At 44.2% G+C, this 17,220-nt stretch overlaps 1 protein-coding gene across 6 annotated transcripts in view; it reads right to left on the bottom strand.

Annotated features, from left to right (window-relative positions):
• POC1A (POC1 centriolar protein A) overlaps window positions 1-17,220 on the bottom strand; it is a 70,745-nt gene that overhangs the window by 20,530 nt on the left and 32,995 nt on the right. For 2 of the 6 annotated variants that reach the window (XM_040075957.2, XM_040075958.2), the window contains exon 11: window positions 5,217-5,501. The exons of 3 other annotated variants lie outside the window; for them this stretch is intronic. In XM_040075957.2, coding sequence (XP_039931891.1) covers window positions 5,403-5,501 — 99 coding nt within the window. In that variant the 3' untranslated portion in view covers window positions 5,217-5,402. Of the gene's footprint in view, window positions 1-5,216; window positions 5,502-13,219; window positions 14,098-17,220 lie in introns of those variants that run through there. One more of the 6 variants, XM_058422196.1, reaches the window with a different exon arrangement.

Genomic DNA, 17,220 nt, shown 5'->3' with positions numbered 1-17,220 from the left:
CCCAGCTTGCTGGCTTAACCATGTACCCTCACCTTTGCTCAGAACTGATACCAGATAACTTCAAACTCCACCAGAGGTGAGAGCCACCACTTGTGCAGTGCAGCACGAAGGCTCTCAGCACACCTTTACCAGCAGCATGGGCTGCTGTGCTACACGGAGACAGGGAGAAAGTAAGGAATGCCAGAGACCTGTGCCCTGGAAGCCTATCACTCTCTTCACTGGCACCCCACATTCAAATCTCTGACAAGCTCTTCTTTTATAGAACTTGTACCTCGACAGAGGAAGTAATTTATAGACATCTCCCCTGACAAGAGCAGGGGGATTGAAGCGTGATGTCTGCCTGCAGTGACAGCTGTTGCAGAGCTACAAATCCCAGCTTTCTCTGAGACACACATAAAACTTCCTACAGCACACTAAACCCAGGTCAAATCACAGAGGAGCATCAATAAGAGGATCTTCTTTCCCAGTTTATTTCCTTTCCAAAACTACAGGTGATCGTGTCCTGCCACTTGAGCAGCACTTGCAGACCAACCGTTTCTAAAGGCAAGAGAAGAAACACAGCCCTGCTCTCACGTCAGAGTGACAAACCTTTGTAAAACGAAGAGCTTCCCTCCCCTCCTACTCACTTGTTTCAAAAAACACTTCCTTCAAAAGCAGCTCTTTAAAGAGGTTATATAATAAGTGATTTGTGCCACAAGGCTGGCTAGTTTTAGCCCAGCTACTTAGATCATAGCTGGATTTTATTTCCTGGTTAGCTGGCAGACTCCTGTCCAGTGAGTGCCTGTGGGCAGAGGATGCTCCTGGCCATTGCATTTCCCAGCCAGGAGAGTCAGTACCACAGTGCTCTGCTGTTTCTGCCTGTTCAGTAATGAGCTCTGCTGTTGCATCTGTCCAATTCCAGCTCCCAGACAGGAAGGAAAGTGGGCAGTTCTTGAAGATTCTTACTTTTTCACAGATCACGGTTATGTTTAACATGCTCCATACTCACAGCAGCCAAAAAGCCATTTGCAGCAGCACCAGGCTCCCCAGGGGCCAATCTCAGAACAAAGAACCCTTGCTGAAAGTTTAGTGAGGTCATACGTCTGGCAAACGTAATGGCAACAAATTAAACTACTTTTTTAAGAACTTGGCTTCCACCATGCCTTGGAGAACCAAAACAAAATCCTTAACTCTTCATAGCCTCCCCCTGCACAGAGCTCAGCACACGAGGTTTTAAAGGCAGGATTTGTCCTAAAGCAGTGCAGAGGCCATGTCAGTCCAAGGACAAACCACAGGCTGCTCCTCACTTGGCTGCTCCACTGCTCCTCGAGTTAACAGATTCACAAATGGGAGGCTGCAGATGTGCCCACATTAAAAAAAAATCATGAGTGTAAAAATAAAAGTGGGTTTAACTCATTCCAGAGGCTACTCTCCCCTCAGCACACTAAAAGTGTGGTGCTTAGTGGATAAAGCATTGGAGCCTCAAGACAAGTCAGGCAACAAGATTTGAGCTCCTCAGGTTTGTTTTGGTGGGTTTTGTTTGTTTGTTTTTTGTTTTGTTTTTTGTTGTTTGTTTGGGTTTTTTGTTTGTTTTTTGTTTGGTTTGGGGTTTTTTTGAGATTGTTGCTCAGTCTTTAAGCACAAGGATTAAAACGTCAATCCTGTAGTTTCCAAGCCTTACCTGCCTCTCAAGCAATAGCCACCTTCAGAAATGCTGGTACTTTTTAAGTACTATTCCAGGTAAGAGGGTTGTAAAGGGGAAAACGAAGTTGCTGAGATTTAGGATAAAGAATGTAGATAATACTGTCAGAATCTTTTGAGAATACCTTTCTTGCCACCTAAATCATATAGAGGTTGTAAGATTCCCTCTCTTCCTGACTCCCCACTCCCATCCACCCTGGGTTACCTCTACAACATGGAACAAGAAGTTAAGAACAGCAATTTTCCCAATGTGCTGCTTTTGATTGGGATAGAATTATCTTCTTATCCAGCAGCTCCTTTGGGGCTGTTTCAGATTTGTGCTGGTAACAGAGTCAATAACTCAGGGATGCTTCAGTTACTGCTGAGCAGTGTTTACACACAGCCTTTTCTGTTCCTCACCCCACCCCAAGAGAGGAAGATGGGAGACAAGGAGTTGGGAGGGGACAACCAGGACAGCTGAGCCCAACTGATCCAAGGGATATTCCAGCCCATGTGGCATCACACTCAGCATGGAAAGCTGGGGAAAGAGGGAGAAAGGGAAAGCATTCACAGTGATGCCATTTGTCCTCCCAAGTCACCATTACACCTGATGGAGCCCTGCTGTCCTGGGGATGGCTGAACACCTGCCTGCCCGTGGGAAGTGGTGAATGAATTCCACATTCTGCTTTACCTGATCACCTGTCTTTATCTCAACCCACAAGTTTTCTTGCTTTTAGTCTTCTGATTCTCTCCCCCATTCCCACTTGGGGTGAATGAGGGGCTGTGTGGGGATTAGCTGCCAACTGGGGTTAGAAAACAGCACCTTACATCCCACTTGCCCTCAGTACTGGAGCACTTAAACCATTTTAGAAGCACAATTACATCTTTCAAATGAATTCTCTCTGAACATCTGAAAAGGAAAAGCAACTGTATAAAAAGTGCCCAAATGTGGGCACCTCTGGACACACATGAAATGTGGCAATTATACCGCCATCCTCACTAAAATACTATATACAACTCACTTCTGTGTCTCTAAGACATTAGAAACTGCACATTAATAGGATGCAAAGGCTATTTTTAAAGTAAATCACAGAGCTGGAAGGAACCCACAAAGATTATTGAATCCAACTGTTACATGAATGGCCCATACAGGGATCAAATCCCCAACTCTGGCATTATTAGCACCATGCTCTGACCAACTGAGCTTAAAAACCGATGTAGGAATGTTTAAATTTCCCACATCCCAAAGGCCAGTCCACAACACTGAGAATCAAGTTGAAAGTTTAGGCTCTTGCAACTGTTTTTTGTCATTGTTTCACGGGCAGCAGATCAGGGCAGGAACAGCTTTTTTTCTAGCAGCAAATTGGCCACAGCATCTTTGATCCCCTCCTCCCCACCCATCTGCATCACCACAAAAGCTCATTTCAATGAAAATTATGTCAGTCTCTCAGCAAAAAGCCACTGAAAGCTTAGAGCAAGAGCACAGAATATCGCCACTGAATTGATTCCATTAAGGGAAAGTAATGATTTATCAGACTCAGAGCCTGGAAACAGAAAACAAAGTCTGTGGCAGAGCAGAGAGAAACTCATCATCAGCCAAGCATGGAAATGAGAAAGCTCTCAGCCTCCCACAAACGAAGGAGTGAAATATTGTGGTCATGCCAGCAAGAGGTTCTTAGAGATGCACAAAGGACCAGGAGGACCAGAAGCTTCCTGGTGCTGGCAGGAAAACACAACCAGCTCCCCCCATGTGGGATGAGGAGCATTAACAGCACCAAGGCGCTGTCCCAGCCAAGACAGCCTCAACAGAAACAGGTGCAACACCAAAAACCACCCCAAAGCCAAAAGCACACCCTGCCCTTCAAACCAGCGAAAGCCCATGTGAAGTAAGGATGCCAGCCTATCCTCAGGCAAGCATCCAGAGTGCCACAACACACGTGGAGAGAGAGGCCCTGGAAGCTGTGCAAGGCTGGCAGGCGCTGGTGGCACGAGGCACCGCCAAGGGCAGGGGCTGAGGCAGCCTCCCTCTCTGCAGAGGTCAGACAGACAGTGGTGAGGAGGGGAACCCTGAGGTGCTCAGGCTCCTGCAGCTCATTTCTCCAGGAATGTGGGTGTCCTGGTTTAGGGCAAATTTGTGAGAAAACCTGCAAAGGGGTTCCTTCTAGACAGCAGATTCAAGCAGCCCCTCCCCCAACTGGTTCAGGAAAATATTTCCTTGCAGAAAAGTGGAAAAAACTGTATTTAACAAGCAAAGTATTCAGAAGCATAAAGAAATTAATATTAAACAATAAAACCTCTCTCTGTACGTAGAGATGGCAAAATTCAGCAAGTCCTTGCTGTGAGGGGTTCCTCAGCTCACTCAGTCTCTTATGAGTCCATCCTGTGCTGGAATGCAGAGCCCCAGGCCTGGTGGGCCACAGGAGTGAGTTCCCGGTGCTCTTCTGGGCCCTCAGTCCAGAGCAAGTTCCAACAGCTCCAAGAAAAAGCAAAACCACAGTCCCAGTTCTCTGCCTCAGCTAGCCAAAAAACTAACTGAATGCAAAGGAGATTCTCTCCTGCTGTCCCAGCACAGACAACACAATCCAGGAGCAGAATGTGGAGGGGAGAGAGCAGTTTCTGAAAAGAAACTGCATGCTTCTCTTCCCCGCCTCACTCTCTGAACCAGTCTGAAAGGTGCAGAACTTAATATCCAGCATAAACAGAAGAGACAACTGGGGATACAAGCCTCATAAAGTCACCCCAGGACAGTGGACCAGAGTTTACTGCAAGAAGGGAGACTGCCAGCATGTGTTAGCAGAAGAGGCGTTGCAGACAGGATCTCCCAGAAGTCCAAATTCTTGTGCAGCTACATACTGAACACCTGCTCAAGCCCCAAGAAAGTCATGAGGAGCAATGAGGGGCGAAGGGTGCCAGTGATGAGCGACTCAACTGTGAAAACATCTGCAAAATGACCAAAAATTAAAGGCAGTCCAGTATGAGAAGAGGGGAGTTTCGTGATGGAGAAAACATTCCACTGTTTAGTTCCCTTCCTGTCCCTTTGCCCTGCCTTTAATTTAAGAAGCAAAGATGAAGCAAAATCTCCTTGGAAATCACCCTGCATCTGACATGCTGGGGCTTATGTTCCAGCCTCAGTAATTTTTCTTATATTGCACATGGGAGCAGACTTAAATGTGTCAGATTTAATCACCTCTACACAAATATCATCCAGGGTCTCAGCTGCTGTGTCAAATTTGCTGTGTGAGACTGGGCTGAGACGAACCCTGCCAGGTGCCAGTTGCACAGGACCTCACCTGCTCGATTATGGTCTAGACTAGAAGTGAAACAGCACTGCTCCAAATATCCTGAGAGCACTTTGCTTCTCACCTCCAGCCAGCACACACCTCAGCAACAAGCCTAATACAGCCTGGGCCAAGCATCTGGCTACTCCAAGTTGCTTACACACTTTAACTTAGTAGGACCAGAGAGAGGAGAGCTGTGACCTTCCTGGTTAGTACTCAGTCCACATGCAGGCTGCTGTACTTCTGGAAAGCACAAGAGATTACAATTGTTACCCACACTTAGGAATAAAATATTGCTTTTATTTTAGTTAAGTAACAAAGCTATTTACAGATACAGTAACTATACATTCCAATTGAAAAATATATTGTGCTCAAAATTGTTAAAGCAAGTCACACACAGTCTGTTAGGAACACAAACAACCTCAAACCTCCCAGTGCCTTCAGTTCCTGTCTGAACTCAGGAAATCAGTTTGTTTTTTTCTGAATGATTTTCTGCTGATTCTCAAGACATTCCTTCAGCTTGTCTTCGGTGAGTGTCAGCCTCTGCTCCAGGATGGAAACTGTCTGCAAAACAAAGTGAAAGCTGCTGTTGAGCTACTGACAAAGACACACTGCACACTGCCCTCTCAATAAAAGGGGCCCAATAAAATGCTAAATTCACAGGAATATTTCAAGGTATTTCTAGGCTGGAACTCCAGTGTCAGCATTCCAGCAGGGCAGAGCCCCACCTGACTTCAGAGAGGAGCAATAGAAGACAGTGGGCACAAAGCCCTCCTGCAGACAACACCAAGCACCCATTTCAGCACCGGTGCTTTCAGACTGGCCTCTGCATTTCCTTTCCTGGACAGGTTCATGAGGCACCAGACACTGGAGAGCCACCAGACACACTTCTGCCAACGAGACACACATTTTAAACAATTTTGCTCAGTTATTTTATCCCTTTGCTTCCAACCATTTCCTCCCTTCCCTGAACACCATGGGTCTGCTGTAATTAAAACACTCAAAACTTGCTGGACAAGCACCATGACAGGAAAAAAAACCCTTCCCGGCCTAAGACAACGCAGCAGGAGATGGCAGGGGAAAACTCCAAGTGGCAATATCTACCTCAACATAATGCCTGCATTTCTTTGTGTAATCCAGTTACCCTGCAAAGGATTGTTCTCTTCCTCCTCAAGCTGAAGACATCATGTACAGGATGCACAGGAAAAACATTTTAACCACGTGGCAATAAAAGCTTCTGCTGAAAACCTTTTATTGATCACTCCAAGATAATCAAGGGCCCCAGCTATGCACAACCACTTTCAGCTTCCAGAGACACCAGAATGGCTGATAAAGGGTGGTGATGATTTAATGCTTTAATATCCATAAACTTATCAGCAACGATCAATAGCTTCACATTTTGGGCATTTTTACTGCATAAATAACATCCTCTGCTAAAAACAAAGGATGCTCAGAACCTTGGACTTTAATAAAGTAATTCAAATAAACTTGGACAACCGCTGTTTGTATAGCAGTTATACATAGAAAGCCTTTTAATAGCGCATTTCGTAAGCACATCTCTAAGTGCCTGACAAAAGCAAGCAGGTCTCATTATCCCCATTTTACAGCTGGGGAAACGAAAGCACAAAGAGAGGAAATAGCTTGGCTAAGGCCACTGGAGACTAAGAAAAGGCTGCTGTAAAATGATTTGGGGAATGAGACAAGTCGTGGTGGAGAAGAGAAAACAGACATAGGAAAAACAACAGCAGGCATAAGGCAAACCCATCTTGCGAGACTGCATCAAGAAAGTCAGGAAAGGTTTGAGGTTGTCCAGTGCATCAAAATGTACTTTCTCCCCTCCCTAAACATAGTTCAAAGCTTATTTCTAATATACTTATTATTTCTGATCTGTGACGAGGCAAAAGAGCTCCTCTGCAGCTGTAGAAAGCTTCACCTGAAAGAATAACCCTGCATTGCCCAAATATTCCATGGGCTACAGCACCAGCTGCATTTTTTTCCTCCTCTATTTCCATCCCTTTGAGGCACAGGAACTGAAGTACACAGAGGACCAGAAGAATCACTGTGGAGCTGGCAGGTAACATCCCAGGTGTCCCAGAGCCAGCAGGAGCCCTCCCATCTATCCAAAGGAGAGGACTTAATCTTTTCCACATCCAGCCATGCCATTGCCTAGTGACTGTCTTGGAGACCAGGAACAAAGCCACCAAGGGCAGAACACAGCAGGCTGAATGTCTACCAGGGGTTTACAGCAAAGATCTTATCCTTCAAGCAACCAGACAGAGAATGAAGACCAGTAGGCATCCTGGCTTTCCCATCTAAAAAATGAACTAGTAACTCAACACTAAAATAAGTGGATAATAAAAAGAGGGAGAATGAAACATTGCATCAAATTTCCTTTAGAAAGATAATCAGCTGAATTAACATCCCAGTCACACTGCCCTGCTAGAAGCAATGCCCAGATCTCTTGTGGTTCCTCTGTTCCATGATTTAATGCCACCATGATCCTGCCAATAGGAGTTAAGAGCTGTTACACGCGGCACCATGAGACACGAGAAAAGCAGATTTCACAAAGTGTTGAATTTGTGAGAAAGCTGTAAGGAAAATGTTTATTGGAATGGAAATTGCACGTAAGTATAAGCAGAAACTTGCAGTAAGTATTTTTTGGAAACTAAAAGTGGAAAAGTAGCAGTCAGAAATGAAATTCAGGAAGTCCAAAGTAGGAATCAATGACTATAGTCCATTTAGACTTGAATATATGATGAATATAAATAGATAGGGCATCTGACAACCTAGGAAGGTAAGGGAAAGCACAAATACTGCCCAGCTGCTATAAGTGCTGCATTGCAACTTGCACAGAAAAGATCCTTTATTAGCAGCTGAAAGTTTTACAATATTTCCATGCTGCTATTTATAAAGCAAGTCATTCTCAGGAGGCAGATGAAAACTGCACCCAGTCAACTCCTGCATGCTTTTGTCATGGCATCTCAAAGATAACAAACCAGCAGTTCAGCCAAGGATCCGGTGAGGATTCACTAGAGCCAGCTTTGCACTCTGTGGCAGGATCTGGGCTTCCTGGTGTGCCAGGAATACAGTACATGTCTGCATTACGCACCTGGGAGGAAATGCTGGATAATTTACTGAAGTCCTGGCTCAAACTGGCGGGAGGATAACAAGAAACAAGAAAAAAAGACCAAGCTACTTATTTTTTAAGGAGTATTTCTGACATTACAGTAATAGACTGAGCATTACTATGGGCACCAGAACAGAATACAGGAATTTTTCACAGAAAACATAAATCACTTCTACCAACACTTCCTGCAACATTTGTCTTCATTTATCTTCAGACTCAGCGCTGAAAAAACCCGCTCTTCTCTTTGGAAACATTAATGAGAAACTATTGAGAAATAAAAAGTTGCCTCCTATTTACTTAAAAATTCTGGGGAATATTCATTTCCATCCTCCCCCAGGATACCTAAGCTGAGGTACACAGTAGTCAGCTTGCTTACCTGATGACAAGCCTCTTATGATATTCCTCCACGTTATTTTTACAACCCAAATTAACAGTGATTTGGGATGCTGTTCCAAGATGCTTGCATCAGGTTTCTTTTCCTTAGTCCCCCTTAAACATGTTAGATTAAGCAGCAGAGACAATTTAAAAGCCAGTGGCCTTAGGGCTGAAGCTTCTGCAGCAGCCCTGGAGGGGCTTTTCGGGAGGACAGATAAGGGGAACCAGGTGTTAATTGAATGCCAAAAGAAACCAGTTCCACCAGCATCGAAGGAAACCTGAATAGCAGAGGCCAGAGCAAGGGAGCAGAGGTCACCAGCAAGCCTGTGGAGCAGCAGTGGAGTCTCCCAGGAGAGATCCAGCCAGACTGCTGCTATCAGCTAAAGCAGGACTTAACCTGGAGCTGGGGGCAAGGCACAGAAAGGTGGAGTCACTAACACTCAGCTCAGCCTGCTGAGGGACACTCTCTGCAAGGCCAAAGGTGCAACACAGAGGGCTCCCAGTATGCAGTCACAGTGGCTCTGAGTTAGCCATGAAATAGCACAGGGGACGGAGAACTGCCTGACTGATCACCAGCAATCAGGGAACCCCCACAAAAAGTAGTTCCTCAGATAAAGTAACAACAGCTTGGCTGAACCTACAAGGGGTATGATCCCGCACAGTGACTGCACCACGGATGTGTTCTTGGCTCTGTGCAGGAAAAAGAGGACACTTGCACATCGATTCCTGTTTGTTCATAGCAGAAAATCCCTCTCCCCGTTGATCTCAAAGGAAGCAGATGTAGTTTTCTAGCTTCACTTAAAAAGATCCTCAAAAGTTTGCTCCACTGTTTTTTCTAAGCATATGCTAAAAGATTTTGCAGAGCACTAAGATATCAAACAGCTCAAAGAAAAAACATCACTTCTGCCTCTTCAGATTTTTCTTCCCTATCCGACATGTTAATGTATGAAGACAGCATTTTCTTTTCAGTCTATATTAAAAAAAAAATCACCCACAACGAACACACAACGAATGCAGAAGTGTGTAAGTTTCTGTACTCATAGTTTCTCCATTCCACTGTGTGAGTACAAGGAAGAACTTAGGGATTGGTGTTTTTTAAGAGGTCCATTGAAGACTGCTGATGGCCCACGGATTTACAGAATGAAACTTTTCACCTTTGACCTGGAGCTGCAGGTTAAGGAGCTTTGCCCTCTGTAACAAGCATGGCCAGCGCAGGTGTGTTCTCAAAGATGCCCTGCTGTAACTTCTTGCGATTTTCCCTAAAATTAGCAATTTCAGAGCCCACTTTATTCCCAAACACGGCCAAGAAGTGAGCTGCATCATAAAAGGGCTACTTTAGCATCCAAGGGGCATCCAGGTAAATTAAGCTTGGGAGCCCTTTCTCTAAACCAATGCAATGAGTGAAACAAACTACCATGGGAAGATTTTGCACTGGGGTAGCCCTACCTACATTTTACAGGAGGAAAAAAACCTTAACTCCCGCCACTAACCACAGTTTACAACTCCAAACTGCAGCTGCAAGACTGAAAGGCTCATGGGAGAATTTATGCAGCAGGAGCTCAAGCATGAACCTGTCTGGCAAGAACAGCTTCTCCTCCTCCCATACAGGGTTTTGCCCCAACATGCTGCCAGTGCCCCTCCACCTCAGCAGCTGCACTTGGACCCTCAGAGCAGATCCCAGCTCTTACCAAGCACACTTAAAAGAGCTGGGCTTCTCTCCTCGTGTGCAAATTATAATTTAACAGCTTTGAGATGGCACCCAAGCCAGCTACACACGTTCTGCATGCTCTGAAGCAATCTCAGCAAGAGCTGGCAGCTCAGACTAAGTGAGAAGATAAGTCTCATCTCACCATAGAATAAGGCATGAAGCTTTCACAGCAATTAACACTTTATGTAGCAAACAAATGCCTGCAAGGACGACCCTTACTCCAGTGGTCAAAGCCTTAACCTCAGAGTAGGTTTTGGTTTAAAATAAAATGTGGGGTGATTTATAGCAGAAATGATAGCTCCTCATGTGCTCAGACTAAAACAAGATGTGCTAGCCCAAACATTTAAAATCAGGTCTGTAGCTCCCCACCATCTCAACAGCTTCAAGAGGAAACTCTAACGTGAATTTTCAGAAAGCCTATTTGCATAGAATATTTCACACCAGGCTGAGTTAGTGAGTGAAGACAACACATCCCATTCTCTAATGCAACGCCATGAATTTTCCTGGGTTTACCTTGTAACATGCTTCAAATTCCACAAACTTTTATTATTGTTCCTACAACACACTTAGCTCCAATGTGCCTGGACAGGAACATCTGAACATCTTGGTCAGTGCTGCTTGTACAGCTCTGAGTCAAGAAGTCTCACAGACCCCTCAAACGCAGGTTTTGCACAAGCATCCAAGGTTCGCTGTGTCACATGGATTGGGAATACATGACCATGCCTGCAGAAGGACAAATGCCAGCACTAGGCTGGCGTCATCAGGATCCCTGCATAGAGATCTGCTCAAGTTGCATTGCTGAACAACCTCCTTGTCTGTTCTCCAGTGCAGGGCATGTGTTCGCAGTCCCCCAGCTCTCTTCTTCCACCATTCCGACATCGTTTACTGAGGACGCTTGAAAAGTAAAGAACTTTTTTTATTTAGCAGCCCAAAGCACTACAAGAAGGAAATGCTTACTTAGAAAACTCAAAACCAGTACTGCTCTCTTATGCTGGGGTCACAGTTTTGGAGACAGGCACACGACTGAACACACCAAAGATCATGCAACAACAGCCGAGATTTGTTGATGGTTGTCCCCTTCCTTTTACAGGGGGTTCAAAATTCCTGTGCCTGAACACCTGATTGCTGGGGGGTCTCAGCACTGCCCAGCTCATTATCATACCCAGGGACTTGTTCACTTCTGCTCTTTAACGACCTAGGCCAGACAAATTAAGGTTCTGCTAGGGCCAAATTTATCTGTGCAGCTTCGGACCAGCTGCAGCTGTCACACTGCTCAGCGACACTCCCCTTATTATTAAAATGAGGGTGCTGAGGCCCTGGCCCAGGCTGTCCAGAGAAGCTGTGGCTGTCCCACCCCTGGCAGTGTCTAAGGCCAAGCTGGATGGGGCTGTGAGCAACCTGACCTGGCAGCAGGGTTGGAACTAGATGAACTTTAAGGACCCTTCCAACCAAACCATTCTATCATTCTCAGCTACCATCTCTCCTTCCACTTCCCAGCACACCTCACTTCCTGCAGAATTACCTGAATTTCAGTTTACCAACCTTTTCACTAAATTATAGAACAACTTTGGCATAGTACACAAATCTCCTGTGGTACTCAGCACTGTGCTTTTTACAGTAGGAAAACCACACAAGCATGCCCAAAAATTCCAGTACCATCTAATATTTGCCAGAGCACGCAGCATGATCCGTACCAGTATCACAGTGACCAAAGGGACCCTGGGGCACAGAGAAGGTTGTCCTCTGTATTAAATCAATCCTAGCTACAAAGATGAGCCACAGGCTCTGCCAGTTTCATCCACAGAGGGTGGAGACACAAGGCACACAAGCCCTTTGCAACTGAGTCTTTCCATTTACAGCCATCTGACTAGAAACGTTTCATCACTCCTTGCTTGATCAGCCAAAGCTAAACTGATGGCGCTGACATCAGATCCTGCACATTTCTAGATGGGAATAGCTGATGGCTTTCGTGCAGCTCCCTTGGTGCAGAGTTCCCAGACCTCTGGGGCCAGGCCAGCACAGCAAAAGGAGTCAGGAGACTCCCAGTTTCATCAAAACCACAGCCAGTCAGGATGAGCTACAACAAAATGTCCGAACGTGCACCATGACAGCAACTGCACAACACAGAGGTTAGAACCCCAAATGACCAGAGGTCTTCCCCAGCCACAAAGACTTCAAAGCCTTCCCATATCCGTCACCTGCCTCTGAGAGGATGCAAATCACTCACCTCATTGAGCTCAGCTGTTGGTATCCAATAGCTGAATAACAATTTATATTAATCTTCAAAGTCTGCTTGTGAAAACAAATTGTGGTGTTTAGTATTCCTTCCCATTGAAGGGAAATGGAAGGTGAAGGTCCTGTGAACATCCAGGGAGAGGATCAGCACTTCTGAAGAGCCAGCCTTCAGACAGTGACCTGCTAACACAGCAATATCCCTGAGAGTGCATTTAATTTAAGCAATCTTAGAAAGGAGAAAAATTTATTTGCATCAAGATTTTATAACAAGCATATTTTGGAAGTAAATTCCAGGGGGAAAAAAAAGGTAGCTCTGCTCAATGACACAGAGGACTGGCAACAACCAAGGTATTTAATTTGTTTTGAGTGAGAGATCAAAGCTACTGAATCTCTAAAGAGATGGGTCTGACTCACAAGAAATAGCCTCTATGTCCTTTAAATTCAGATTTAAAAACCAAGCTCATCAGACACTCCACAGATTTTCAGATGAGAACTTTTTTATTAGCGTTTCAAATTCCCAACTATTTGGAAATCTAATAAAAAATATTTGCAGTTTTTCTCCTGTGTATCGGGTTCATCAGTGTTCAGGTCTTGAGAGCAACACAGAAACCAAGATATTTGTGCACTGCAAAGGTGGAAGCACTTGGGACATGATCCCCTCACCACTGCCAAATATTTCTCCTTGGCTTGTAACTACTTGAAGTTATATGTATGCTTATAAAAGCATACATTTTACTAAACCAGTTGCTGAATTTATATTCAGTGCCTTTTAAAAGAGAGGCCACATTCATCCCTCACCAACACAGGCTTGAGAATGCATCTCAAAAGAAGAACAAAATTTTGATGTTACTTGCTTCCAAGTAAAAAATGTGATTTTACTTGCTTTTAAGCACTGGACACATAAACACTTACAGTTTTAATTAAAAAAGCAACTCACTTGTGTCCAAGTCTCTTTTTACGCTAAAAAAATAATTTAGAAAAATTCCTTCTCCGCCTGCGATCCTTTCTGGAGTGAAGTAATCCTTTAATCTCACATGAGCTAGATTGTCCTTCAATTCAGGCTTTGGATTATTTTACAGATTTACCAAGTCGTCTCCATTTCACTGTGTTGTTTTCTCCCAGCTTCGATGCAAGATTAGTTTGGGGAAGCATATAAAGCCATTTCCTGTGGGTGGATTATCGCAGCTATTTATGAATTTTTATGCTAACCTGGTTCTGAACTCTTCGTTTGGAGAAGAAATCTTCCTTCCCACATAAAACCAGCAGCTTTTGCCTCAGTGCCTGCTGCCCACAGATGAACAGAGCGAACACAGCAGCTGGAGGTGTTTGGAGTGAGGACAAGAGTACATTAAACTGCTTGATCACTGCAAATACAAGTTTTCCACTGCAGCCAAGACGGTTACTCACAGATGATCTTTTCAGAAGGGCTGCTCACCCGTAAATGCAGGAAAAGCACCTGGACCAAACAAATCTTTGATATCTGCTACATTTTTGCTTCCACCCAAAACACAACTTTCTGTGCCATGTTATCCAAGAGAGAAAATCACCTTGTTTTCCTCTTAAACTTTAATATTCACCCCAACTCTTCATATAGGCACTGAGATACTGAGATCCAGTCTTCAACAAAAGCATATAAATGGATAAATATTTTCATCCTTTTCTCTGAAACGCCAGTAGAGGATTTTTAAACACTGAGACATTGACAAGAGAATAAGCTGCAGGAAAGAGAGGAGCAAAGCATCAGTATAGTACACTTATTACTCTCATCTTCCTCATTCCTTTGCCAGATGTGAATTGCCTGCTTTCTTACAGAGGGGAACCAGGGTATCTAAGTAATCCAGAACTACTGGGAACAACTGGCTTATGTCCAGGTCTCAACTTCACTCTTCAAGGCAGCAGAATCATATGCCACTCTACTGAAAAAGAGCCATGTAAGGCCAAACACAAACTGCTTTTAGGAAAAAGTGTGAGGACCCTGTCAGGTCACATTGGATCACTTTCTTACAAGTAAAACAAAAGATATCCTGACAGCTTTGGGGAGGAGGAGGAAAAAAAGGTTTCATTGAATCAAAGACCAGTTGAAAGAAAATTGCCAAAACTTTAAAGAAATTAATCATAAGAATAAAGCTTAGCAAAGCTTCTATTCACTCTCATGGTTACTGCTAGTTGTGATATACAACAGCCACTGGATTCTTTTGATCCATCTCTCCCTGATAGGAATTGAAGTGCCCAGTTGAAGGAGCTCCCTGTATCCTCCTGTGTGAGGCGCAACACCTCCACAGCCTCAGAGATTGGTGACTGGCTGGAAGAGACCTGAATTGAATAAAAACAATCTTACTGAATCCAAGCACATGACACCTGATTAAATCTGGAAATCTACTGCCAGCAGAGGGAAGGTACTAATAATTGGTGGTGCAGCTTCAAGTGTGCAGCTCAGAACAAAGCTGTGTGCTGGCAAGAGATGACAGCCCACAGCTGATGTCTTACTATCACCTCTTTCAGCAGAAATTGGAAGTATTTTCTCTTCTTCCCACTTCTATACGATACCAGGTTTAAACCTTGAAATGACAGCTACAGAAAAAATATTAGGAAAATAAATTTGGCTTAGATCCGCATAATTTCCCAAAGTAGTTTATCACACTTTAACCTTCCCCCACCGGTACTTTACATGATGGCGACACAGTGTTGCATCTACAAGAACAATGAAGGCAGGAACTCAAGTTATCACATCAGAAATTAATCCAAACCCCCAATGGAGCCAACAGATTACATTCCTGAAAAGCCCATGGATGGCTCTATCAATACAGGGGTTCTGGAAATGTCACATGCTCTCTCCCTTCAAGTGGATGGCCCTGCTTATGCCCTTAGAGTTCTCTTTAAACACACAACACTCAGGAATTACGATTTTAACAGAGCACTAGGAGCATCTTCAGCCCTTCCCCAAGAAGAGAAAATAGTGACACCTGTGAAGTGTTATTTATGAAAGCTTTCTGTTGTTTTAAAGAAGCACTGGTGTCCTCCTTTCATAAAGAGAAGTCAGCAGGCCCAAAGCTGACACACAGACATTGGTTGGAATCTCCTGCCTGCAGGGAGCAGCATCCATTTGTGCTTTGGCAGAAACGCCTTGGAAAGACAACCAACCCCACACCACCAGGCACTGCTTCCAGTTCACTTGGATCTCTGCACACCACACCTCCGACCAGAGCACATCCAACTGCATGAAACAGGGTAACAGTGGCTCTGCTGGAGCTGCATTCCCTTCTCCTACCAGCCAAAGTTCACACGTGCAGGTCAATGCCCTCCACATCTGCCTTGCTACATGCCTACGCCCCTCTTCTCTGAGCTGCTTTCTGCCTTAGTCCAGGAATGAGGAATTCTTCCAGGCTCATTTGCTAAAGTTTGTTTGGTGTCAGTTTGTGTCGCTGCTAAATATCAAAACCTTGGCATGAAAACAGCACGTCAGGGACGTCTACCTGTACAAATGCATTAAAATGGTGTTAATACAACACCCACAGAGGAGAACCAGTGAGAGATTAAGCATTTCAAAGATGGTAAAAATGGTACAAAAAAGGTAAAAGGTTGAAGAACACAGTTATTCAAGGCAGCTTTTTGGGTTTTTTACTATTTCAGGGCTATTTCCAATTTTATCCTATAATGTACTAATTTATTCCTCCCCCACTGATCTCAATTTCTCTTTCTGCCAGGTTTAAAACAACATTTAGAATTTTCTACAGTTACACAATATCTTCGACAGGGATATTTGCATTGCTTATATTTAGGTTAAATCCCACACGCACTGTTTACTGCAATATTTGCCTCCTCTAAACACCTATGAAGTTGAAAAGGAGCTAGTACACATCCATCATCAGAAATGTGGATGTGATTTAAGCAATGAAAGATAACAATCACATTCCAAGCTTACTGGGGAGACGTAAAAACAGTATTAAAATATTTTGTGTATACACTGGGTCGCTTTTTACTCACAAGTATGAAGGCCCAGTGTCACACAAAATTTCCCTCCCCTCCTCCAACGTTCAGTGTTTTAAAGACCACAGCAAAAGTGCTCTTTTGCATTTCTGCCAAGTGAACTTAAATACCTTTTGGGTGTCATCCTACCTTATTTTAGACTGCCTGTAGTTGTAGCATGTTTTTTAATCCCTAAATCAGCCTTCAATCTCCTGATGGGCCCTCCAACCCATCATCTTACACTCTTTGACAAGTACTTTGACAAGTTAACTCTCTCAAGAGCAGAGAGCTAACTCAGATTACTAATCAGTACATTCAACACCAAGTGTTTAAGATCTACTTGTTCTTCCTCAGAAGGAATATCTAAACTCACAGAAGAACCTTCCCAACAGATTTTTCTGTCCTACCACCATGGCCTCAGCTACAGGAGACCTCCAATGTTTACCATTCCATGCTTTCTCCCTGCTTCTCACATACCTTAAAAAAATACAATGAAATTCAGTTCCAGACAACCAGAAACGGTATTTCTCCAGAATGAGCAGTTATTTAATTCATCAAAACACTTCCATCCCCAAATTCTTATTAAGTAAACACATTCCATGATGATCACCATTCATGGCTGGTTCTGTTCAAGCATTGCTTAGCGACTCCAAAAAAGAACTGTTTGTTAATGTTGTAGCAAGGGATTAGTTGTTTGCAGCTGTGGGTGAGAAGCATGTTCCAGCAACGAGGCACAGAAGGGCCCAGACTTGTTGATGGGAGGAGAATTCTGCAGAAATTGGACTGTGCAGGTGAATGCTGGGTGGGGGAAAGGAGCAGGATCTGAACAGAGTTCACCTATAGGCTGTGAGTATGAAGGAGGGAAAAGAGAT

This window comes from Hirundo rustica, chromosome 12 (assembly GCF_015227805.2).
Source record: "Hirundo rustica isolate bHirRus1 chromosome 12, bHirRus1.pri.v3, whole genome shotgun sequence".
Classification (NCBI taxonomy): domain Eukaryota; kingdom Metazoa; phylum Chordata; class Aves; order Passeriformes; family Hirundinidae; genus Hirundo; species Hirundo rustica.
Note: the sequence above shows the minus strand (reverse complement) of the source record. Positions and strands in the feature narration are given on the sequence as shown.